Genomic DNA, 23,177 nt, shown 5'->3' with positions numbered 1-23,177 from the left:
TTTAATTCTGGGTCTCCGATAAGGTAGAGGCCAAAGACATCATCTATGACTGGGTTTCTGTAGTATATCTGATTGATGACGGTCAGTACTCCTTCCGTGGCGTTTCAAGTAATTACAACAATGTCCTTTTATCCTCTCAGCCAACTTTGCTGTGCCCCATTGGAATTATAGTTGCAGAAAGAACTTTTGTTCTTAAAGATTTATGAAAAACTTTGCTGCCCTCTCATCAGCCATTCTGCCTGCCATAATAGGATGCCATTGGTAATCTCAATGTTCTCAAGGTCCAATAGGTCCACTGTATCAAGCTTCTACATGATGAAAACTGGGCCAGCACTGGCTTAAAACTTGCTATTAGCATTGCTAAACATCAACTGAAAGCTTAATTGGAGGGAAGGTTCTGGATGTTATTATTTATACAGGATCGCACCAAAAAGGCCTTCCCTTATTTTTTAACCTAACTATTTGAAGAGGTGACTCCATTTCAGATAAAAGATTAATAATATATTCATCTATCGTTGCATTGTCATGTGCACTGACATACTGATTCAGTATACTCTGTGGTTAAAATTTCTGTAACAGAAATTCAGTTGCACTGTGAACAATCAATGGACGCCAGGCCTGAAAGAAACTTTGCCGACACTTATTGTCATTTTGATAATTGCAGCCGCGGCACAATGAGAAGTGGTTGAACATCTATTCCACACTTCAGATAGGGCTTTGTGTCTAACAGTGCAGTTCAAAATATCGTTAACCACTGATCATTCTTGTTGGTATATCCACGGGTATTGATAAGTGTAAATGGTCCTCCAACTATATACTGAGTGCATTGTCTAATCTATTTTAAACAATCAAGATAAGTAAACTTTGGACCGTTATTTACTCATAAAGAAAACTTAACTAAACAAAAAATAAAATAAAATAAACTGTCTCGCAAAATACAAAAAGTTAATTTAAGTATTTAAGTATAAATAAATAACTAAATAAATAACTAACTAAATAAATAAATAAATAAATAAATAAATAAATAAATAAATAAATAAATAAATAAATAAATAAATAAATAAATAAATAAATAAATAAATAAATAAATAAAATCCAATCTAAGATGAAAGCAAACGAGCATGTTTTGTATGTGACCATCTCACTTCCCAGTACCGGCTAAAAGGGACTATAAATGGGAGGAGAACAAATAATAATCCTAGGGCTGACAGGTCTACCGTCGCAGATGACTTCGGTACCATGCAAGGCATACAACACAGTGAAGACAAGTGGCATGTATCAATCAACAGGTTTAATAACAAACGACAGATTAGTCAAAATACACTTTACTTGAATTATAACACTAGAGGGCGTGCTCAAAGAGTCATGCACTTGACCTGAGTTACCTAGGTGACCGTCACATACAAAGCATTTGTTGGGATATGTCCGCAACGAAGGTATTTGCCAAAGCCGAGGGGTGTACCTAAACAACCCCGCTACAGGTAGTAAGCCAAACAATGCAAATCAACCTTCAAATATGCGGTCTGTCACCATGGCAACACAGTCGGGACACAAATCAACGCAACTTCCTCCACTTTAACAAATATACTGGAGGTATACTCCCCTTTGATATTACAGGCCCGTAGCCAGCACTTTTGAATAGGGGGTTCGAAAACAACAATTATATATTTGATGTGAAATGTGTGAATTTTATAATATTCAAAAAGTGTTTTTGAGCTCTGTTACGGACATTTTTATATTATCGGTTTTAAATTCAATTGGTTTACTTTGTGTTACGTTGGTAAGATATTTCACATAACATCTTTGAACTATTTTACCATTTCAGAGAAGGGGTTCTGAACCATTCCTCACCTACAGACAAACACATCCACACCATTGATCCACTACGGCAAAATGTTGTACACAAAAAAGACAATAGTGTACTTATCTTAGCAATAGTGTCTCAGTATTTTAAGGTAGAAGGCCCTTACGAGTTTTTTCGCTCTTCGCAGATGTTAGCGCACATTAAAGTGACACGATTTCATGTCTAAATCTGTCTACAATTATTCATTTTAGTATTACTGTAGAATACTTTATTTTCGCTTGGAATTTATTTTCGCTATTTTCGCTGGAGGGATGATTCCGTGAAAATAAAATCCAGCGAATATACTTTTTTTCCTATATTTCACATTAAACTCATCAAAAATCAGTGAAAATAAATTCCATACAAAACGCCCAAAAAGCCTTTTCAGCGAAAATTAATTCCAGCGAAAACAAAGTATTCCACAGTAGTCAGTTTTGTATTATGTAATTTTATTTCTGTACAGGGCCTCAGCCTATCGTATAAAATATAATGGGTAGAAAAGTGCATAGTATAGTATAGCACGTTTTAAACACAATACAACATCCATGTAAACATATGGTACTAAGTTAAGCTGAATTCATGTTCATCTCGTCGCTTGAAAACTTTTAAATGATATAGAGCTATTTGATATATGGTGTGGCAGTTTGTGTAGCGACGAAGTAAGCCCAGACTGTCAGTATTTGCATAATTGCATAGGATTACTGACAAAAGATCAGCCCTTAGGTCATTATAAAATGGACATATAAAAACAAAGTGAATTTCATTTTCTACCATGCTAAATTCGAACGTATCGCTGCAAAGACTAAACAATTATTGATCTAACTGTATTTTTGTGTGTCTGCCTAATTCAACATTATGTTTATGGCCAAAACTCATCAGTATATATTTTAGTCTATAATTGCTTGCCAATACATCTCCCAGGTTATAATACTACTTTGATTTTTCCAAAAGTACACAGCCTAGATGATTGTGAAATTGAGGCATGCCACTATTTGTTTATTCTTTGAGTAAATATCCCTAAGAAATTTGCAGTATCTCCAACTTGTTTTTCAAACCAGACAATGCCGAAACCATATTTGAACAGGAGATTTTTATGTGGGTTTCCCAAGCAAGTCTGCCAGAATTACTGAATAGGCCAGGACCCGCCATTCGCACCACCACTATCTGCAGAATCACCCCCGCCGCGGGAAGGCTAGGGTGGGACTTGACTGCCAGAGGCTTTGTGGTTCGCAAGCCATTGGGGCATTTTTTAGACAAAAAGAGCTCAACCTCTTTGCCACCCCGGCATTAGCAGTCCTTTTCAGGGGCAACAGTTAAATATTTTGCTAATCTCAGTCAGCCGAAGTTTTCACCGTAGCAGTGACCTTTTTGACCCCATTTTTCGGATCCATCGTAGTAAGTGATTATAATTCTTTTCAATAGCACAAAACATCCACCTAATGAACCAAGAAATTAACTATGGTGGACAAATTCACTAGTTATTTCACACCAAGGCATAAAGAACTAACGATTTTTATGCTTTTTGATAGTTTTGGCGGCCATCTTGAAAAAATGGCCGCCATATTGAAATTTTGCATGGCTAGCACTTTTTCCTGACAGAGTGACATCTAACGTAAGTTCACACCAAATATCATGCTTGTATCACCAAATGAACAATTCTACCAACAAATCAGACTTATCCGCTCCACTATAATCGTTTAAGCATGATATAACATGTTTTGGGGTTTCAGTAATTTTAACCAATATGAGACACAACGCTTGAAATAACCACAGCACAATGGCAGCCTGCCTTCCACATTCGTCTAACATCGCTACATTGTTTGTACAACTATTAATGCTAAATACCGGGTAGATATCTGCAAAATGTTATCTGTACCCTTTCGATTTCCGAATTTACGTACCCCCATATTGCTACCATAAGAAATAGTTGGCACAATGATTGCATCAAACAAATTAAATACACTAACCAATGGCATACTACCAAGTTTCTTACAGTATGTAAATATGTTTGGTTCACTGTAAATCTGTTTTAGAGGGCGGTAAAATTATATGCATACAGTGGCAGTTTAGCAGCGGTCTCAATAGACTTCAATGACTACAACTCCTTTTATGAACCCACTAAAAATATAGTAAATTTCCTGAGACATCAAAAAACGTGTAAAAAATATAATACAATAAGTTAACTACATTTGGCTGATACACTTGGAACAAAACAGTATATATGCCATCATTAACTTGAAGAATAGAAAACTAATGAACCAAACTAGGAAAGTACAGTGTGGTGTTGTCGTGTCAATCCCCACACTTTACTAATTGAGCGAACATTAGCACAAGACAAACTGCCCTATTCAGGACCACCACATCATTCAGAGAGTGACTACCAATACATTATTGTTTAACACCAGGTGCTTGAACGCGATCTTCATTACACCATCACGAAAAACCAAATAAAAGCTTGCCTATTTATAACAACCTGTTTTGGTTGGCTGCTGTTGAGCTGAGACGGCACAACTTCACGATTGACATTTAAAGCTCGTTGCCACCTAAATGCTCATTACTATGCATTACTCATTACATTACTCTGATAGTTACCTCACGGAGTCAAGTGATTTAAACAATGATAATTATTTTATCAATACTGTTTGTTTCATTATGTTCTAATCTACGATCATAAATCTATTCACTTCCAAAATTTAGGGGGTTCGACCGAACCCCCCCCCCCCGACCCCCCCAAACTACAGGCCTGATATTCCCCTTAACTAGTAACAATAAGTATAGCTGGTAATAATTATTTCTCGGTAAATACTGCTTATATCATAACACAGCTAAACAACATATCAAAACCAACAATACACTGTCAGATAGTACTGTGCAAAACACTACCAAAACTGTCAATAACTGTCCACGACCTGCGTGTTCACAACAGGCGATGCGGGAACTGATTGTCCTTGGTCGGTCACAGCTGCAGTGCACTGATCTATTTATTACTCATCAATCGAAGCACGATGAACGCCACGGTCACTGTTGTCATTCAGGATACTGTTCGCACACGGCGATTCCGTATGCCGATTGCTTGTGTATTACCACAGGGAGCCCAGGAACTATGATCAACTGTACGCACTCCCTTTGAGCGGGGGGGGGGGTGGTATCGGGTGGTTATCTAGTGTAAGATTAGAAATAGACAAGGGATGAAGGTTACAACCACCTCACGTTTTTTAAACTCGAAAAAAAAAGACGAAAAGAATGAAAAATAAAATCAAAAAAAAAATACCAGGTTGAAGAATATTATAGTTGCTCCTTCAAAATTCGCCAAAGCCTTACCTACATTTTACCGATATCTGCAGAATAAATCAAGAAAACTACACAAATTGACTCCATTTAGGAATTCCTAACGGTTTGCCCGTTGGGGGCGTGGCCTGTTCAGCATTTTGTCTATAACCAATCACAAGACTGGTTACGAACCAGTTGAGCAAGGCTAACCGAGTCGCTGTGACCTTCATCCCTTGTCTATTTCTTACAATAGATAACCACCGATACCCCCCCCCCCTCATAGGGAGTGCGTACAGTTGATCATAGTTCCTGGGCTCCCTGTGGTAATACTCGGCAGACGACACCTCATGGGTTCCTAATTCAAAGCGCCCACCTCAACCACAGGGAGTTGGACAAACGTATGTGTGTCTACATCGCGCGTTAAAATTTGCATATAACATTAGCGCGTAACAAAGTTGTGATGAAGGAAAGAGTGGTATAAACAATGATCAGTGATTAATTGAAATCGATACCAGGAAGGGGGGGTAAAAGAAAAGTTGTATAACATTTTATTATTTAATAAATTATTAAAATACATAAGTTTGTCCAACTCCCTGTGCCTCAACTGGAAGTTCGTGGCTATCACAGTCAGTCCTTCGCCATCAACGGCCCCAAATGCTCTGGAAGCAGTCCGCGTGTCTTTACCGGCACGTATCTGAACTGTTCTGTCGGCGGCTGGCGATTCAAAGCAACTTCACCACAACTTTCTGAGCATCGTCCAAAGCCATGTAACAATCTCAAGCCTGTCTCGTCTCCTTCTTTCTGCGGATGCTTACTCAATCACGTTACCCGTCACGCGGGAAAGACAAATCCTCTCCCAAAGCACAGCTGACAGATTTCAAATAAAACACACTCAAATGTGAAAGGTATTAAATAATGAAAATTACAAGCAGATAAACGATACTGTTCATAGCAAAATACAATACACGAAAAGTACGTCCAGACAATGACGTCATAGTTATTCTGAGGCACTCTCGCTCACAAGCAAGCAAACCAGTGTTTTAATCGGGGTGCTGACCGTACTCAACACTTGGTTACATGTACACAAAAAAAAATATCATTTGTTCAGATTACCAAACACGTTATGTGCGCAACCAACTGTTGTGTAATCAATATTGGAATCGGACCAGATGTGTGTTTTCCCGCTGTCGCATATAGATAAGGTCAATACTAAGTCGTCGAATTTTATCTTACGCTACTATCAAACGGGACAACCGAACGCGTTACTTATTGGTGTATGAACCCGAGGAGGCACCGGGAAGGGATACGCATCCTACTTGTCTCAAACAAAGCTCAAACCATTTAGAAATAGATATCTGCCTATATATGTATCATTCCTTATCCGGCAGTAGTCGAAGATTCAAGCTTATGTAGGTAGGTCTGTCAATACAAAAGTCAATGCGAAGCTACAAGATTGTTTCTGATTTGCTATCAATCTATTAGTAACACCAATCAGAGAGCAGCATGTTTGTTGACGAAACAAAATCACAGTGTATGTAGGTCCGGACAGCAGTACTTGCACCGTTACCGGACAGCAGTACTTGCACCGTTACCGGACAGCAGTACTTGCACCGTTAATTATACCGTAAAATATGACTCGGGCATTTAATTTGTTAAGCCGCCGTTACCCTAAACCAAGTCGATAGAGAGATAGCTTAGTCAAACACAGATAAGGTTGGAATCGCCTCACGCAATGCGGGGTTACGCTATTACTAGTTTCACCCCTGTCAGGGTGTTGTTATGCCTACCAAACGCATTGCCAACTGGTGTGTGTTTGAGAGCGGTGCACGTTCTACTACACTTAAACAAAGCTCAGCAAACTATTTTAATATGTTGTTTGAATATGTTTGGGAATTTTCTTCTTTTAAATTTACTTAAAAGGGCTGTGATTTGTTTCTGTTCCCGTAGCTTTGAGTCGCTAGCCTATTGACTAAATCTGAGATATTGTTCTATATTGGGAACGTACTGAAAATTTGCTTTGAGAAGAAAAAGAATTTCATGTAAAAAACGTGTTTTACACGCGTTGTGGGCGTTGCTATGACTACTACCCTTTAATATCGAATATCGTCTTACATATCCCAAACATGCACTGTGATCACAGACAGAAGATTTTATTTTTGTCTACAAATATGTACAGATATCGGTGACACTACTGTTGACTACTTCTGAAGACTTATTGTCCGAGCTAGATTACTCATATCGGTCATGTCTTGGATGTATTCATTGTATTGTCTGTTCTGAGCGGCATTTACACAATACGGTCACTAAAATGTCAGTTTAATAAACAAATAAATCGACCATTACTGACCCCCACATACATATTATACTCGCACTCAAATATTTAGATTCTCAAAAGCGGACACAATGAAAATACCTTTTCACTCAAACAATGTGTCTGAAATGTAACATGACATACAAAAGTATGATACACTCACCCGAAATAGTAAAAAACAACGTTTGTTGAAGCGCTGTACACCACTGGTACCTCGGTGTCTGTTACAAAGTGTTACCTCTCGCGACCTTTTAACCTCTGTAAAATACATTAGATATTGCGAATGAGTGTGACGTCGTCGGGAACAAGGATTCACGATTCAAAATTATAGTGAAGAATACCGAGGATTAACTAAACGATTATAAAATGGGATTATTTGACACAATCTTCAGGAGTAAAATATTATAACAAGGTCAGTTACGTGTTTCAACAAAATGTAAAACAACAATGATGACACTCTTTCGTTTGGTTAGATAGCCAAATACAAATTGAAATAGTCACAGTGTACACACAACAATAATAGGTTGCCAGACAGCAAACACGTTTATCAGGTCACAATCTCGATTTAAAGTACACAGATGCTGATTGCAAATATACATTAGGTGTCACTGTGGCTTTACCACTAGCACTGGCTAAGAAAACTGAATTTAAGATACGCTTTGTCAGTGATCGAATTTAGAAAATAATAACTAAGAGTGTCTTGTTATTGGAGGTCACATACGTATATGCTTTATATTCCTATATGACATACTCGACTCTGAATATTAGGCTAAGGACAGCCATCTGTATAACCACCATATTCTTTCCCTTGATGTCATAAACTGATGTCAAGATTGAAATCATATTTCATTTACTTGATTCACTTAATAAATTATACTCAATAAATGCTATTTCATGTAGCTGTCTCGCGATAAACTTCGTATTTCAACCTTTAACCTTTGAGATACAGTAGGCTGCACGTCCAATGCCAGTACACCCTGTATCGTCACTAGCATCGAAACGCTATTAGGTTTAAGCACAACTAATTATAAACCTTATTAACGTTTGTATGGTTAGAAACTATAGATTTCAGTACGAACTCGTACTTGATCGAGTTTTATACGCACTATATTAATAATTAACACGAGTGAGGTATAGGCCTGAGGATGGCATTTTTATCACATTAGCAGACATAGTTCCCCGGCGTAGGGGAGTGTTTAGTAGGAATTGTTTTATTTCGTTTGATTATAAAATGGAAGTGTTTATGAGCTATTGATAAGAATTTTATGCGATGCAAATGCGGATCGGTGTCGTTGGACCATGTATATACAGAGTACAAGGGCATGTTACGAGTTTGATTAATATGTAACATGATTCAACGCCTGAGTGTTTATCAATTATTTACATACACGACACATCAATTGAATATTTCAAAATTATCACCATGTGCTGTCTTGAGAAATCAATTCTCACATAATCATAAAAGTAACTATCGAGTTTAAAATATAATAAACCCCCCTGGGTCGCAGAACTGTATAACCAGATCTGCTTACTTTTACAACTCAGACCTTGCTGGCGTGTTTTATATACACCACTAGTGCCTCTTACAAAGAATTACGTTTTCACCTCGGCAAAATACCTTAGATATTTCGAATGCAGTTTTTATACATATTGAGTGCCACAGCACATTGAATACCTGTTTCAGGAAGTTTATACAATCCACAAAGTTTCACTTCAGACAAGTGCTTCATATTAACTATGCTAATTGAAATTGTAATCGAATTCCGCCGTCTTGGAATGTAAACCGAAAGTACTCTGTTACTCTCACTTTTCGTTGCTTTGATGGCAGAATCTGTGAATATGACTATTTCGAGGAATAACCTATATGACCGGCTCACTGATTTCTATGTGTGTTCAATGTATCTTCACCAGCTAAGGTTCATTCAGCCGTCGCCCCGCTATTATATTGACAGAATTCCCGCTATAAAACTATATTAACTACAGACAATCAAATTGTGGTGCGTTTCCATGATAAATGGGACATGGAAGTCAGATGTTGTGACGAATTTGCATGGGAGATCGAAACCGAAGTCGCGTTCAGGAACGACAGAAATGCTTGATCTTGATGAATGTTCAACATTAAAATGGTAGTTATTCGGTCACCTTGTATGAGATCAGAGAGCGAATAGATGTGTACATGTATCCGAGCGCACGCACGTACACATGGAGTTCGATCCATAAGTCATGGTTTTTAAATTGGACAAAACGGAGGCTGAAATGACAATTTGATCCTACCTTTAGTTGAGCGTGTCGGACATATATTCAATTTGCTAATATTGTGTAGTTTTCTATCATGTCATTGATAACAATCATTTATCCGCACGTTCGCATGGCGTTATATGTGCCTATCGAAGTAATACATTACATATTATGAGGAAGTACTATTGTGCTTTACCAAGAAATGAAGAATGAGTATTTAGCTGATCATCTGATCTGTCGTAACCTGCAGTTAACTTGTTATAAAAGTGACTGTATAAATTTCCTTCATCTGGCAAATTTATTACTTTTCTACACAAATGGCAAAATAACTGCTCGTATAGTTAGTAGTAGTTCCTATATGACAAAGTCTTAAGTTTGTGTTTTGTTTTCGCCCGTCCATGTGTGCGTCCGCTATTTGTCAGACATACCGATTTTATATTTGGTAAATAAATAAAATTCGATACATATATACGTCGACTTTTCGTTTGATTGACCGTTGACTGACAGGTATTTTTCAAAAAATAAACATTTGAACATGGCTTCAATCGTTCCCCGTGGATGATTTAACGATTTCATTCAAATCTGGCATTGATATAGCGATTTGATTCAAATTGTTATTACAGTTAGTTAGAAAGTTTTACAGATTTGGTTCAAATATGATACTGTAACAATTGCAGGTACAATTGGTTAAATATGATGTGCCTTCCATTTGTGAAATACATATTCATCCCAGTTGAACAGAAGTTGTCCTTCGAACAATGGAATTAGCCTCCCAAAGTCAGGATTGAAGTTGGGTTTATTGGTCATGAAAAATAACAATTTTGCTACCGATTTAACATTATCGATTGATAGTCATGTTGGTTTTATTTTCATTTCTCAGTTATTTTCCAAACTTGGACCGATGTTTTCAAAACATAATTGTTAGTAAAGTCAGATTAGGCTAGGGCACGTTTTGAGGTTACGACGAAAACCAACACTACTAGCATATCTTTGAACTGGGTTATTGTACAAATAGATTCAAATTCATCTTTCTTAATTTGATTTGGTCGCCATCTTTGATTGAATGTAGACCGAATGAACTATATTATTCATACTTTCCATTGCTTCTGAAACTTTATTTTTGGTTTATCTTCTGTAATCTAGTCATTTTTAACTAATCATATTTGGATCTATTACTTTAACTGTATGAATCATAGTTTAATACTTGCCTGTAATTTGGTGTGCTGAATGGGTGAGTAATTTGGTCGCCTCCTTTGATAAAACTTAAATCGAAACAAATGCTCTAAAATCATTTTCTCAAAAATTATTGTATCAATTGAATAATTCGGCAACCATCTCGGATTTAAGGAAACCAAGACATTTAAAACTGTTCACACTTGTCAGATCTTGGCATTTTTTTTGCAGCAGCAGCAGCATCAATACCATATGTAGTATTAAAAACTCAAATACAAAAAAGTCACGTGACTGGTGTTACTACAAAATGGGAAGAATGCTTAATTTGTTTCTGAACCATCAACCACATGGTTTGTGGTCAAATCGTCACTGAAACCTAAAAGTTTGAGGCCACTTTTGACATTTTTGCGTGCGTATTAGTTACAATGTAAAAGTTTCAGCTTTAATTTATGTTTCGCTGATTGACGCTTCGGATTCTCAAGAACCTCTGAGTACCTTGATCTGAAATATTTTGTTTATCATATATGTATGAAGCTCCTTGAAGTTTGCAAAGTTGATAGGTGATTTGGTTTTGGACGCCATATTGGATTTCATTTAAAAAGCAAGTCGTTTAATACTGATGCCACATTTATGATATTGATTTGACATTTGCCAAGTTGCATCTATCCAATAAACTCCTTATAGCAGCAAAAATATAATTCCTACCAGTCGCGTGGTTTGGCTGTAATCTTAGATATCTGAAACAAACTTACGATTCCTGTGTGAGCGTGTGGACCGCGATAAACATATGGAGTATACCGGACCTAAACTATTAGTCTTGTTTAGGGGATTATCTCATATATGTGCGGGTTCGTATCCATAATTCAATCTTGTTACATCCCCAATATTCTAGCTAACAGATTAAAGCGAGAATTATTAATTTTTTGCGTAATCAGATAGCATTTAAAATCGCTAGTCAAGATATGAGTGACATAAATTTCATCACTACAAATCTGAATGATTGGATAAATTTTGTTTTGGACACATAAACAGAGAAAGGATATTAATATTGTTACCGGTGGTGATCCTATGTGTTGTGAATGTTCAGCAGAGCAAAGTAATAGATATCCGCCAACGAGGATTTCAGGCTTACAATCCCCATTGGCGGTTATTTGACTTATAATAATAATACGCCAAATATATATCTACGTTCGATATCAATAGCTCATCTTTGGCAAACACTCCTAAAATAAAAAATGATATTGTTTCAGCGAGGTTATTTAAGACTTTACCACTATTTGCTCCCTTTGTTTGACATGATCGATACTCATTTATTGTCTAGCACGATTATTGCTACTACTTCCGAATGATGGCTGAAAAAAATTATCAAACGAAAAGCTGAATTAATAGTCCTGGGACTAACAGGTCTACCTTCGCAGATGACTTCCATACAATGCAAAGCAAGTCATACAATTCAGTGGAGACAAGTAAGGTATATCAATAAACTCAAAAAGTACAATTATTAACATCAGCTTTATTTAATTACCATTTGTTAGTTTGGTTAGCTATTAAAAAGTAATTCTATATACAAGGGTCACACTAAACACTGGTATGTGTCTATAGTACTGCTATACCAAACAATAAAATCACTCAAGTATTTTATATACGAGTGTAAATCATAATGAAAAACCTACACGTACATTTATATATTAGTCTACAAACAATTAACATCTTAACGACACTTATTGTTAATGAAATGTTTACAAAGTTGTGAAATAATCAGGGAGTACAAATCAAATCCTACCATAGATGTTATAAGACATTAACAAGAATATTGAAAGTACCGTGAGCCCCCATTGCTATATAACTGATAACAATTATTTGTCGATATATGCTACATTTATAGCATTAAAACCAATAACACATTGCCAGATATCGCTCTACAAAATCATAGCTTGTGCACAACAGGTGATGTACGAACTGTTTGTCTTCGGGAGTAAAGGGCACCCTAACGTGCATTACGAAGCACATGTTGAACAATTCGATTGACCATTGCAACACTAACCTATCATAAAATATATTTATATACCACAAGTTTGTATGGACGTTTAAGCAATAAACTGAGCTTAATTTTGGCCTTCATAAATGTCCTCAAAGTATGATACGTTCTTAAATAATGATGTCATATATTGCTAAAACTAAAACTGACATCTCGAAAACTTATGTAGACTGTTTCACACGTTGATAAACCAGTCCAGTTAATAACTCGTGTCTCTTTACGTATTGTTGTAGAAAGCATCTCGTAGACTTTGCCCCTTGCTGTAAATAGATATAAATATAGTAACATTATAAAACGATAATCAGCAGGTCCATCGGCATAATGACATCATGCGTTCATCATAGTATATTACCAAGGTATCAATGTTTATCTCACCTTAATTGCAAACATCTTATCCCCTATTTCAGCATCCAAGTCCAGAGTTCCAAGGTAGTCTACATTAATAGCAATAGTGCGATTTATATCCTTCTCCTGTGAATAGCGCAATGACATTAAACAGTTAAACCACTATGCTATAAATGTACTCGGATTCATGGCGACAGTCATATTTACACATTTATATTCATTTGGAAACTGACAAACATTATAGACTATTTAAACCTTTGAATTATATATTACAAATATATTTGCTCTCATATGCTGGAATATAACGCAAAACATTTAATGGCATACCTCCGAAACAAATTAAGCCCATGCGACAGCAAAATGAAGAACACAGTGACAAGAAATTATATTGCTCGGAGAGTAAACAACCTTAATAATTCTTTCAATGATTATTTTTAGTAATGCCGGGATTAGTAGCTTTCCTTTCATTGATATATATGTCTAACGTAGTATTAAAAATACATTTACTGAAACCTTTTTCAAGTTGGTTCCTGTGTCTGATTGTTTGGAAGTCGGAAGAAGAAACTCGGATTACCAAAATAATTATCACACTTGCAAGTATTTTTCTGTCTCAAAATGACCACCATGGTGAAATTCATTGGTAAATCTCAGTCACTGTTTTCATGCAAACAAGTTCACGTATATGTTTGTTTCCATTTCCATGGTGTTTTTGTTTATTGTCATTTATCTTATAGGACTATTCGTTTACGAAAATAAATTGTAGTACTTTTCATTTTCAGTGTCCTTCATTCACATATACTTTTCTGATTTACGTGTGGAGTTACATTAACACTTATGTAAGGCTCACTCTCACCGTATAGAAAAGACGTTTCAGATTCACGGTCATTGTTGTGATCAATTTACTCATGAATTCTCCTACATTGGTTATTTCTACTCTGTCATAGCTGATAAAGTTGTTGTACAAGTCAATTCCTTTTTGTTCAGCAAATTTCACCAATTCTACCATGTCAATCTGTAATTTTGAAAATTCACATTTAGTAAATAACAATATCCAAAATCGAAATATGTTGACAAACATGTGTATATAAGTTTATATAACTTATTAGTTTTAATACTTGCACAACTTGCACAATTTCTGTAATATTATGTCATTTTATCTCAATTATTGATTGAAGCAAATAGTCACTTAACAACCTTCCTAACCTAATCATTCGATTATATTAACAGTTCCCTCTTTTTTACCGCGTACATTGGATAGATGATTTCTGGTTTGAAGGTTGGGTTGGTTGTCATCCTATTTCTTAAGTGTTGAATCTATATATCAAATTTAATAAACTTTAACGATAAGTCTACTGCCAAAGGGGAGACGGTACTATTGGGACAAGACCCAAAAGCACTTACGTCGTTCAGTATAATTTTTCTTTTCTGAATCTACTCAACTCTGTCGTTGAACTATGCGACTCTGCCAAAAATATCTGGTTCAAATAGCTTTTCCGGAACAAGCATTACAATATTCAATTTAATTATTCTGAACATTGGATTTTGTTATGCAAATTGTAATGGTTGTACACATAAAAGTAATACTGGACTCAGGCAATCGAACATTACCATAGAGCTCCTTTTGGGTTCCTGTGCAACTGCAATTCCACGAGGTCGACCGCACAATATATACAAGTCACACTGAATTTCGGCAGTCATGTTTTCTGCATGCACAAGTGTAGATGCTGGAGAAAATACTGAAAATGTGATCCACAAACTTGTGGTCCATGAAATACAAAACTGCTCAACTTGAGTTGCACATGTAGGCCATATTTTAACTGAATTGTGGTAGTGTGGTATAAAATTATGGTAATTCAGATAATCAGGAAAATGTATAAAATACTTACCTTTCCATTATGATTTCTGTCCAAATCATCAAACACAGTTTCAGGCTCATAATCACCACCAAATAATAGCTTTGCGTCCTTCTTTGTAAAAGTCTTACTCTTAAGAAACAATATAAATATGTTAGTATTTTGCAACTTATTGTCGTACAAGTATTTGAATGCATCCCTATTTGACATAGTATGATAGAAATAACGAATATGGGTATCAATCATCTTACATTATTCAACAGTTTTTTCAACTCATCTTTGTCAAGAGTATTATTCTTGTCTAGGTCATTTTCATCTATGGCTCGTAAGAATTTACTGAAGGCTGTGGCTATCTTGGTGAATTCTCCTTCTATTTTCTTGGTCTCCTGCTCAGATTCAGTTTTTTTCCTAAAATATAATGTCTTATGGCTATATATGGGTATATGAAACACCAATAATCATTAACTAAATTGCAATTTTATTTTATGATGCAATGACTGGATGTTTCCATGCTAAATGAACTCGCACAGGAGTCGATTCACTGGGGGAGAATATATCAGATTGTAATAAATTATAAAAAATAGAACATGTATTTGACATACGCCTTGTTTAAAAGCATTTTACGAGACGCACCCTTTAACGTGAGAATGTAAAAAACTTTATGAATAGGTGAGAGCAATGCTATTCAAAGTGGCAACTATGATTGTTTAGTTGTTTACCATTTGTGATCAAAGCATTCACTTATTCACCGTTTTATCTCACTCATTCATCGGTGATTCATCTTACAGAAGCGTGGCGTCGCTAGTCGACGCAAAGAAGAAGAATGCGCTGATTTGTATAGTATAGGTAAGGATAATAATGTCGTGTTGTCACGGTTACTGCAATGTGGGCTAGAGTGTATTTACCTGGCTAACTTTGTGCTTGGTCTTTTTGTAGGACTTGATTCATCAGCAGTCATTAGATCTTCATATACTTCAGGGTCATTCTCGCAATACTACATTTAGTAAAACAAAAAAATGTAACTCGTTCTGTTTATAAAACCTTATTGCAATTTGTAATTTTAATCTAATTTTGCATTACTGTGCCCATCAACAACAATTTTCATTAAATTACAAATAAATATTGACAGAAGAATACATTTTGCAAACGTTTCTATCAAACTAAAGACAAATCAGAAAACAATATGTGCAATATGCTTATGGTGAAAGTAAGACAGCAAATAACCGCCTAGTCTCACTTGAATTGGAAGCGCTTTACAGGTACATTTTATTACCGTCAACACGCCCAGTGTGAGAGGATTGTATTCACCAAATCGCTCTTCTCTCTTCCACAGCTTGCATAGATCTTTCAACGGTTGCAAACGGAGAAGAAAACTGTCTTGTTTCTTCATAGATAGCCACCACCCTACGTTTTAAAAAAATAGGGCAAACGCTTCATTGAACATTTCTTTCAAGGCATTACTTCAGGAATTGCACGAACACATCGTACATAACGCCAACTTGTCTTAGACTATTACGTGGAAATATGACATTACTGGCTGTGAGCAATAGGGATGTGATGTCATGTGAGCTTTTCCGGATGGCAGTACCAAATAGCAGAAAGTAACAACCACAGAAACAGGAGTGAGTGACAAAAAGTTTACATCAGCTTAGAAAAAATGAAATGCAGACATACTTGTGGATGGCTTGTATAGGCTCCGTCGAGCTCTGTGCAATATAGTTCTATGTCGCCAAAACATGACCAATCAAAGGTGTTAACTAGTAAATGAATTACTTATAGAAAACACTTCTCGGTAAATTTCATTTCTCGTTTTAGGTAGTAGTGCATGATGTGCTCTTGTGTATTTTTGTTTCATTATAATAAAAACAAAACATAGTTAAACTCAGGTGACCTTGCTCTTTGTTATATATTATTTCTTTATCACAGTTTCAATATAAATATGCATTGTCATAATTAATTTTGGAATACAAACAAGTTTCATAACTGAAACAGGGGTAATACTTGTATGTAATACATATCTCTGACTGTGAGCTGACTGGACAACAACTAGCTATTTTTAGATACATGGTACATACTTCAAGGCTGAAGTTGGTTTGTATACTAAGCACAGCTTGCAGTATGATAGTTATCCCTAGATGGCAGTTTCCTTACTTTAAAGCAGAATCATACTGAATTATGTGTAAAACTATAAGAAAAAAACTTTATAAAATGTATTACGATGGAATCACCACTATAAATACTTGTATTTTGTTTTATTTTTCGTCTTTTGTATCGTAAGTACAAAGTGGGAATATCTCTAAGCACTTATTATAATTTATGTCTTTGAAGCGTGTTTTAAATTAGTATTTTAAAAGCTCTATATTTGTGGTCTAACAGCTGAGACAAATTCCTGCGAATTTTAATTTCCGAAAAATACTTCGACAAAGAAATAGTTTGTCGAATGAACTGAATGTTAAATATTGAATACACATTTTTGAGTGCAATTTTCCTTTTTTTAAATGTGGATGTTTTGTTCTGGTAACTTTAGACTAAACAGAAATAATTTTTGATTGGCTTCAGATCTTGTTCAAAAGTTTGGCACCCAAAGGTTTATTGATAAGAGTGCTTATATCGATTATCTGACAATTTGTTTTCTGTTAAGATAGTTTATGTATTTTATTGTTATGTTTGCAAATTTGTTTTAGACTGTGCAACAATTCTCTTCATTTTTTATCAGATTTTGACTACTACTTCCTCAACTTTTGCATGATATTTTCACACGGGACATCTGTCGCTCGCACTGAGAAGATGTTATACTAATGAATTAGGTGACCATATTTGATACAGTTTGGAATAGAATTAGTAAATTTATTGTATACACAATTATTAACAACAACGACAGAAATAGAAAAACACACCGCTCGTCTGTGAGAAGATAATTAGAATTGCATGCAAATATATAATATCAATAAATATTAAGTTGTGAATTCAAAATGCTCACCATCAAAACAGTGCAAAGGAAAGTTCACTAATACACCTCCGTCAACGCACGTGTCCATTTTCTCACCATTCTTTACTTTTTCTGCTTTGAACACACCTTACATTTTAATAAAATAAAGCATAGTGTGAATGTCAACGACGAGAAATCAACTGCAAAATACATGTATCTTATGTGTTCCCCACATTAGACGTCAAACCATATAAGATAATAGTCTCTAGTTTTCGAAGAAACGCAGATTTGTTTGTTTTTTCAAGAAACACAGATCTTCTTCTATATAATTATTGTTTATCCCGCGATCTAAATGTTATACTTTGTGACATCTGATCAATGAAACTACGACGTGCCCATGAGAATATTTTGCGAAATTATATAAGAAGTATTAAATAGAATAGCTTTCATTATTGATATATCTGGTCTTTTGCAATGTAAACCTTGTATAGATTACATCTGTATCTCACTCTGTTACATAGATGTTTTTGTATATAGGGTTTGTTTAAATATAAAAACAACTGTATAATTGTTGTATTAATTGTGCAAAGACACTGGTGGTTTAAACTAGTCACTGGTAGCACATATAGCTAAACTAAATGTCTTTAGTTGTGTGTGTGTTCAAAGGAATGACGTGGACTCAGATTTGTCCAAACTGTGTATTTAACATGCTACAGTATGCTTTATCTGGTAATCTAAAAAGAAAGATCTACTTAATATATGTTAACCTTCTAAATTGTGGCTACAATAAAGACAATTATTTTTATATTGTTGAACTGTGTAAAGAATGTCAATCTATGTGATGTTTAAGCATGTTTGAATTGATCGTACAAATTGTAATAATAATTTACCTGGAATAGACATTGACATTCTGACTGCCAATCTCACTGACATGTTGGGTGTGGTTTTCACGTGGCAATACTGTGCGTCCATTCGATTTACGTTACATATCACTACACACAGTTCCTTTCCAAATTTGTCAAATACCTAAAACGATGGAATTAAAAAGATATAACACACAGATCGATTGTGTTACATATGCTGAATTAATTAGACTAAATTATCGCCATTTCAGAAGTACCTATCAAAGGTTGCAGATATCATGTAGTAATTTTCAAAAAATAATAGTATTTTGATTGTGTTGGTATTATTCCGTCGAACAAATAGTATTTTGTACCAAAGCAATGTTTTACCTCACGCTAAATGAAGTGCTAAAGAGTGATATTGGTTCAAAGAAATTACATCGCATAATTCACTTGCCCAACGACAAATTCTGTCCGAATGTGATAGTTCCATTCAAAACGTCAATCTACGCATACCTCTTTGAAGGTAATATCTTTGTTACCGGTTTTGTATTCAAATTTTTTTCCAAACCATTCCAGTAGTCTCTCTCCAGGGTTCCATCCATACCATCGAATTACATTTGGAATGAGACTCAGATAGCCGTATGAATGGTCTGGATAGACGAGAGATGTTATTAGTACTTTCAATAAGTATCGTTTTGGAGTATCACTATGCCCTCACAGTCAGCAATCGTCAACCTTCGCTGTTGAATAACGCGAGATAAAAAAAATACAATGTGGATGAGAACATCTATTTTGTTTTTGTTAACACTGTCTTTTACAGTATGTCGATGAACACACTGATTATGATTTATCCAGATTTTTTTTTTACTCAGCGTAAATTTAAGTTGGAATTCGTTTAAAACAATAGAAAATATTCAATACGCATTCGCGCTAATTGAAAACGCACATGCATATTAGTTTACTTCATAAAGTGACATCCAATGTGTGCATCGCAATGTTCTTCTCCATATTATATCTTTAAAATCAGATTGCGCTTAATCACCATTGATGCACGTATCTGGGAAGGAAGTTATAATAGTTATAGTTAAATATATGTGATAATTGTAAATATTTCTCATCCTGTAATTCTATATTTACGTATAGATATCAATACTGTCTTTTGTCAAATGGTCTCGAGTTGTGAACCATGAAAACTATGACACTCTTTGTCAGAAGATAAGCGAGTTCGAATTTCATAACTACCAGTAGCAAAAGCTACTGAAATATACAGTAGAAATGGTAAATCGTACTTTCTTTTCTTGTCTCGGGGCTAGTCTTCTCGCAGCTGTTTCGTCGACAAGTTTAGCTAAGCATATAAAAAATTGTCTTTGTAGACATTTGCAACAACTAAATTATTATTATTATTTGACTATGTTTTTTGGTTTGCCACAGATCTGGGACATCCCAATGAATCTTTGCTGTGCCTTGTGGCGTAGCATTTCTGTGGCGTGTATGGGTCATAGGAAGAGTGTTTACGGGGTCGATATCGATTCGATCTATAGTGGTCTACACTATAAATGTGTTCAATACTTGATAAATCCGGTACTCCATTTTAGCAAGTTAGGGGGAACATGTTATTTATTATTAACGGAATTGTCAAGGGAATTGCGTAGAAAGCGGAAATATCCAAACAAAATCGCTTGAGTATGGTTACAAATGGTCTGAAACCAAATCGAGGCTTTTTGTCGATCGAGTTTGTTGAGGAAATGTTCGGAATACTTACCCAATAAGACTGAAGTTAGTTCTTGGTCCATAATAATGGCGGCCTCATCTGGATGGTATCCCACAGCATACATAGCAGCAAACATGGCTCCAATGCTTGTACCGGCAAATCGTTTTATTTTAGGCCACATACCGGTATTCATTAAAACCTTTGGAGAATAAAAAATTGTATTATAATGTATTATAACGTCTTTTTAGGAAATATTGACGCTATATATTAGCATAAAATTACAGCCTAATGATTTGGTGTTAAAGTAGACCCAGCTCAATATATTGGCAACAATTCACGTTACAAATTTTATGATGATTCTCTTTTTTATGATGGCTCATATAAAATTATATACAATAGGACCGCTACAGGAAATTTCGTCAGTTACTTGAAAACACTCCGAATTGCAGCACGTCCCATAACGTTATTTGTAGGAGTCCCCCCCCCCCGGTGCTGACCAGTCAGGCAAGTTTTGGCTTTGTGTGCCGTGCCAAAAACGAACACATTGCAATTATTTTAGAAAATATATTGTTTATCAGTGCAAAAAGTGTTTGTTTTTCCCCTCAACTTTGATAATCATATCGATCATATTTTGAAAATAAGTCATGATAATATTGACCAATTTACGTGTGGCACGTGGATAACATGAAGACGCCCGTTTTACCTGTGAATAAAAGCCAAACTTACATGTAGTAGTAGAAAATTGTTTAATCCTTGCTTAAAGTTCGGATGCCTTTATGTGCACACTTATTTTATAGTGATGTAAACGTGATGCACTATACAGTGGATTTTGCTAACGAATCGACAGTGCTTAATATATATAACCACGATTTGACTGTTTAATACTAATCGTACTTATGAAGTATGTAGTTGTTCGTGACTGGGTTATAACTTGAAGTAAGAAATAAGGCTCGGCAAACAATTCAATCACTGAAAACGTATGCGTAAATAATAAACACGTAGAATAGTTTATTACATCAATACAGTATATACACTGATTATACCGGAGATCTCGTCGCCAGTCAGCCTGATTTACGGAAAACGTGGAATGAACGTAAATGACGAAATAAACGTAATCAACAGGTATAAACGATGTAAGTAGTTTATTAATCTGTGGGAAATAAGCTCGGCAGTTATTTTACAGAAAGGTTTGTTTATGATGTGGATAAAAATAGACATACCCGCAACAGAATTTGAGGGATCGGTCATTATGAAATTGTATGCCTAGCTGCTCTAGTTATGCTCCATGTTACGACGTGAGACATCGTACATCGGGAATCGTCACAAGTACGAGAAAGTAAATTTGGTAATCTGAGTACATGATCGTGAACTATCGAGGAATCTATGACACCCATGGTTAGTTTATCAGTATCACAATTATCAGACCCTATCATAGCCTTACCTTTGTCACACCTGCATACGCGATTCCCTTAGTGCCTCCACCTTCTAGAACTAGATTTTCAAATGGGAAGTCATACTTGGAAAGTTCGCCGTCTATATCAGATTTTAATTCATCTGATTTAAGGAATGTTGCCAAGGAAGTTCTTTGGGTGCATTTTGACTGACTGGTTCCCATTCTCAAACAGAAAATAAAAAAGAAACATTACTATAAGAGTAAATAAGAGTAAATTCATTTAATCAAACCAAATTAAATAATATTTTGTAATGCGAAACAAGATGCGTAATTTAGTTAGATATGAAAATCACTTTATAACATCGTGTTAATCGAATTACTTCAAATTGAGCGATATACTAGATGTAACGACTCCAGCCCGCTTACTTATTATGTGAATCAATTTACAGCATATTTGGATTAAACTGCGATCACATGGTCGAAGACATGATGGACATGTAAACTACATAACCAAAAGTGAATTAAAGACATATTACCTGTCTTGTTCAGTGAAGATGGAACATTGTTTATACAGAGTGTAACTACCAGTACATTGTCATAATGTCATACGCCTGGCACACCGGGTCATTATATCTATTATTATCTTAATTTATTCAATAATAAATTTATTTATGTGTAAATTAAACAATAGGATTATTATAAGTTTTCAATTCAGTCGTTGTCTATACAGCGTTGTTGTTATTTCACAGGACTCATAATAAACAGACCCGTGTTTAAAAACTTATCTGGGATTGAAAGTAGTCGATCCCTACGCTAGGTATTTCACTCAATTGAGGACGAAGCGATTATCATCACCACCAATATTTCAAGTTGAGTTTGTACATTCCATTCGTACACAAATAAAACATCAACGAAAAAGCAACAGTGATGTTCAGTAGTGGGAATTGTTTCTTGTAATTAAATATTATTTATTTTTTTATTGGTTGGGCTGTTTTGAAAATATTTAATTTGAGGATTACCCGTTAAACAGGCAATGAAATACATAAGAAGTAACGTCAGCAAATATTTTCTTCCGATATTATTTGAATTTTATATCGATCGTTGCTCTGCTGTTTACGACTAATCCAACGCTATGCGAAGAAAACATACACCATTGGTGTAGTTAGTAGTGACCTCATAATTATATTTTTTGAACTGATACCTTTGCTAAATACACCCTTTTTTAATA

General features: G+C 35.4%; 1 protein-coding gene across 1 annotated transcript; it reads right to left on the bottom strand.

The window, feature by feature from the left end:
- Window positions 1–14,433: 14,433 nt before the first annotated feature.
- On the bottom strand, window positions 14,434–22,495 carry LOC102806894 (uncharacterized). Its single transcript, XM_085501589.1, has 11 exons — window positions 22,486–22,495; window positions 21,998–22,172; window positions 20,608–20,755; window positions 19,359–19,495; window positions 18,891–19,026; window positions 18,052–18,147; window positions 16,345–16,475; window positions 15,977–16,065; window positions 15,323–15,479; window positions 15,105–15,203; window positions 14,434–14,532 (listed from the first exon to the last, which is right to left on the bottom strand). Exons 2-11 carry the CDS (start codon window positions 22,169–22,171, stop codon window positions 14,434–14,436), a joined length of 1,266 nt encoding a protein of 421 aa, XP_085357715.1. The 5' UTR covers window position 22,172; window positions 22,486–22,495.
- Window positions 22,496–23,177: the final 682 nt, after the last annotated feature.

Source organism: Saccoglossus kowalevskii, chromosome 7, assembly GCF_978046115.1.
Source record: "Saccoglossus kowalevskii chromosome 7, keSacKowa6.1, whole genome shotgun sequence".
Lineage (NCBI taxonomy): Eukaryota > Metazoa > Hemichordata > Enteropneusta > Harrimaniidae > Saccoglossus > Saccoglossus kowalevskii.
The sequence above is the reverse complement of the archived record's forward strand: the minus strand, read 5'-3'. Positions and strand labels throughout refer to the sequence as shown.

Coding starts and splice junctions, on each gene's coding strand:
- LOC102806894 (XM_085501589.1), bottom strand. CDS start 22,171: ATGGGAACCAGTCAGTCAAAATGCACCCAAAGAACTTCCTTGGCAACA. Junction 15,480..15,976: donor CCAAGCACAAAGTTAGCCAG/GTAAATACACTC, acceptor ATTATATTTTAG/GAAAAAAACTGAATCTGAGC. Junction 15,204..15,322: donor TGAAAAAACTGTTGAATAAT/GTAAGATGATTG, acceptor TTGTTTCTTAAG/AGTAAGACTTTTACAAAGAA.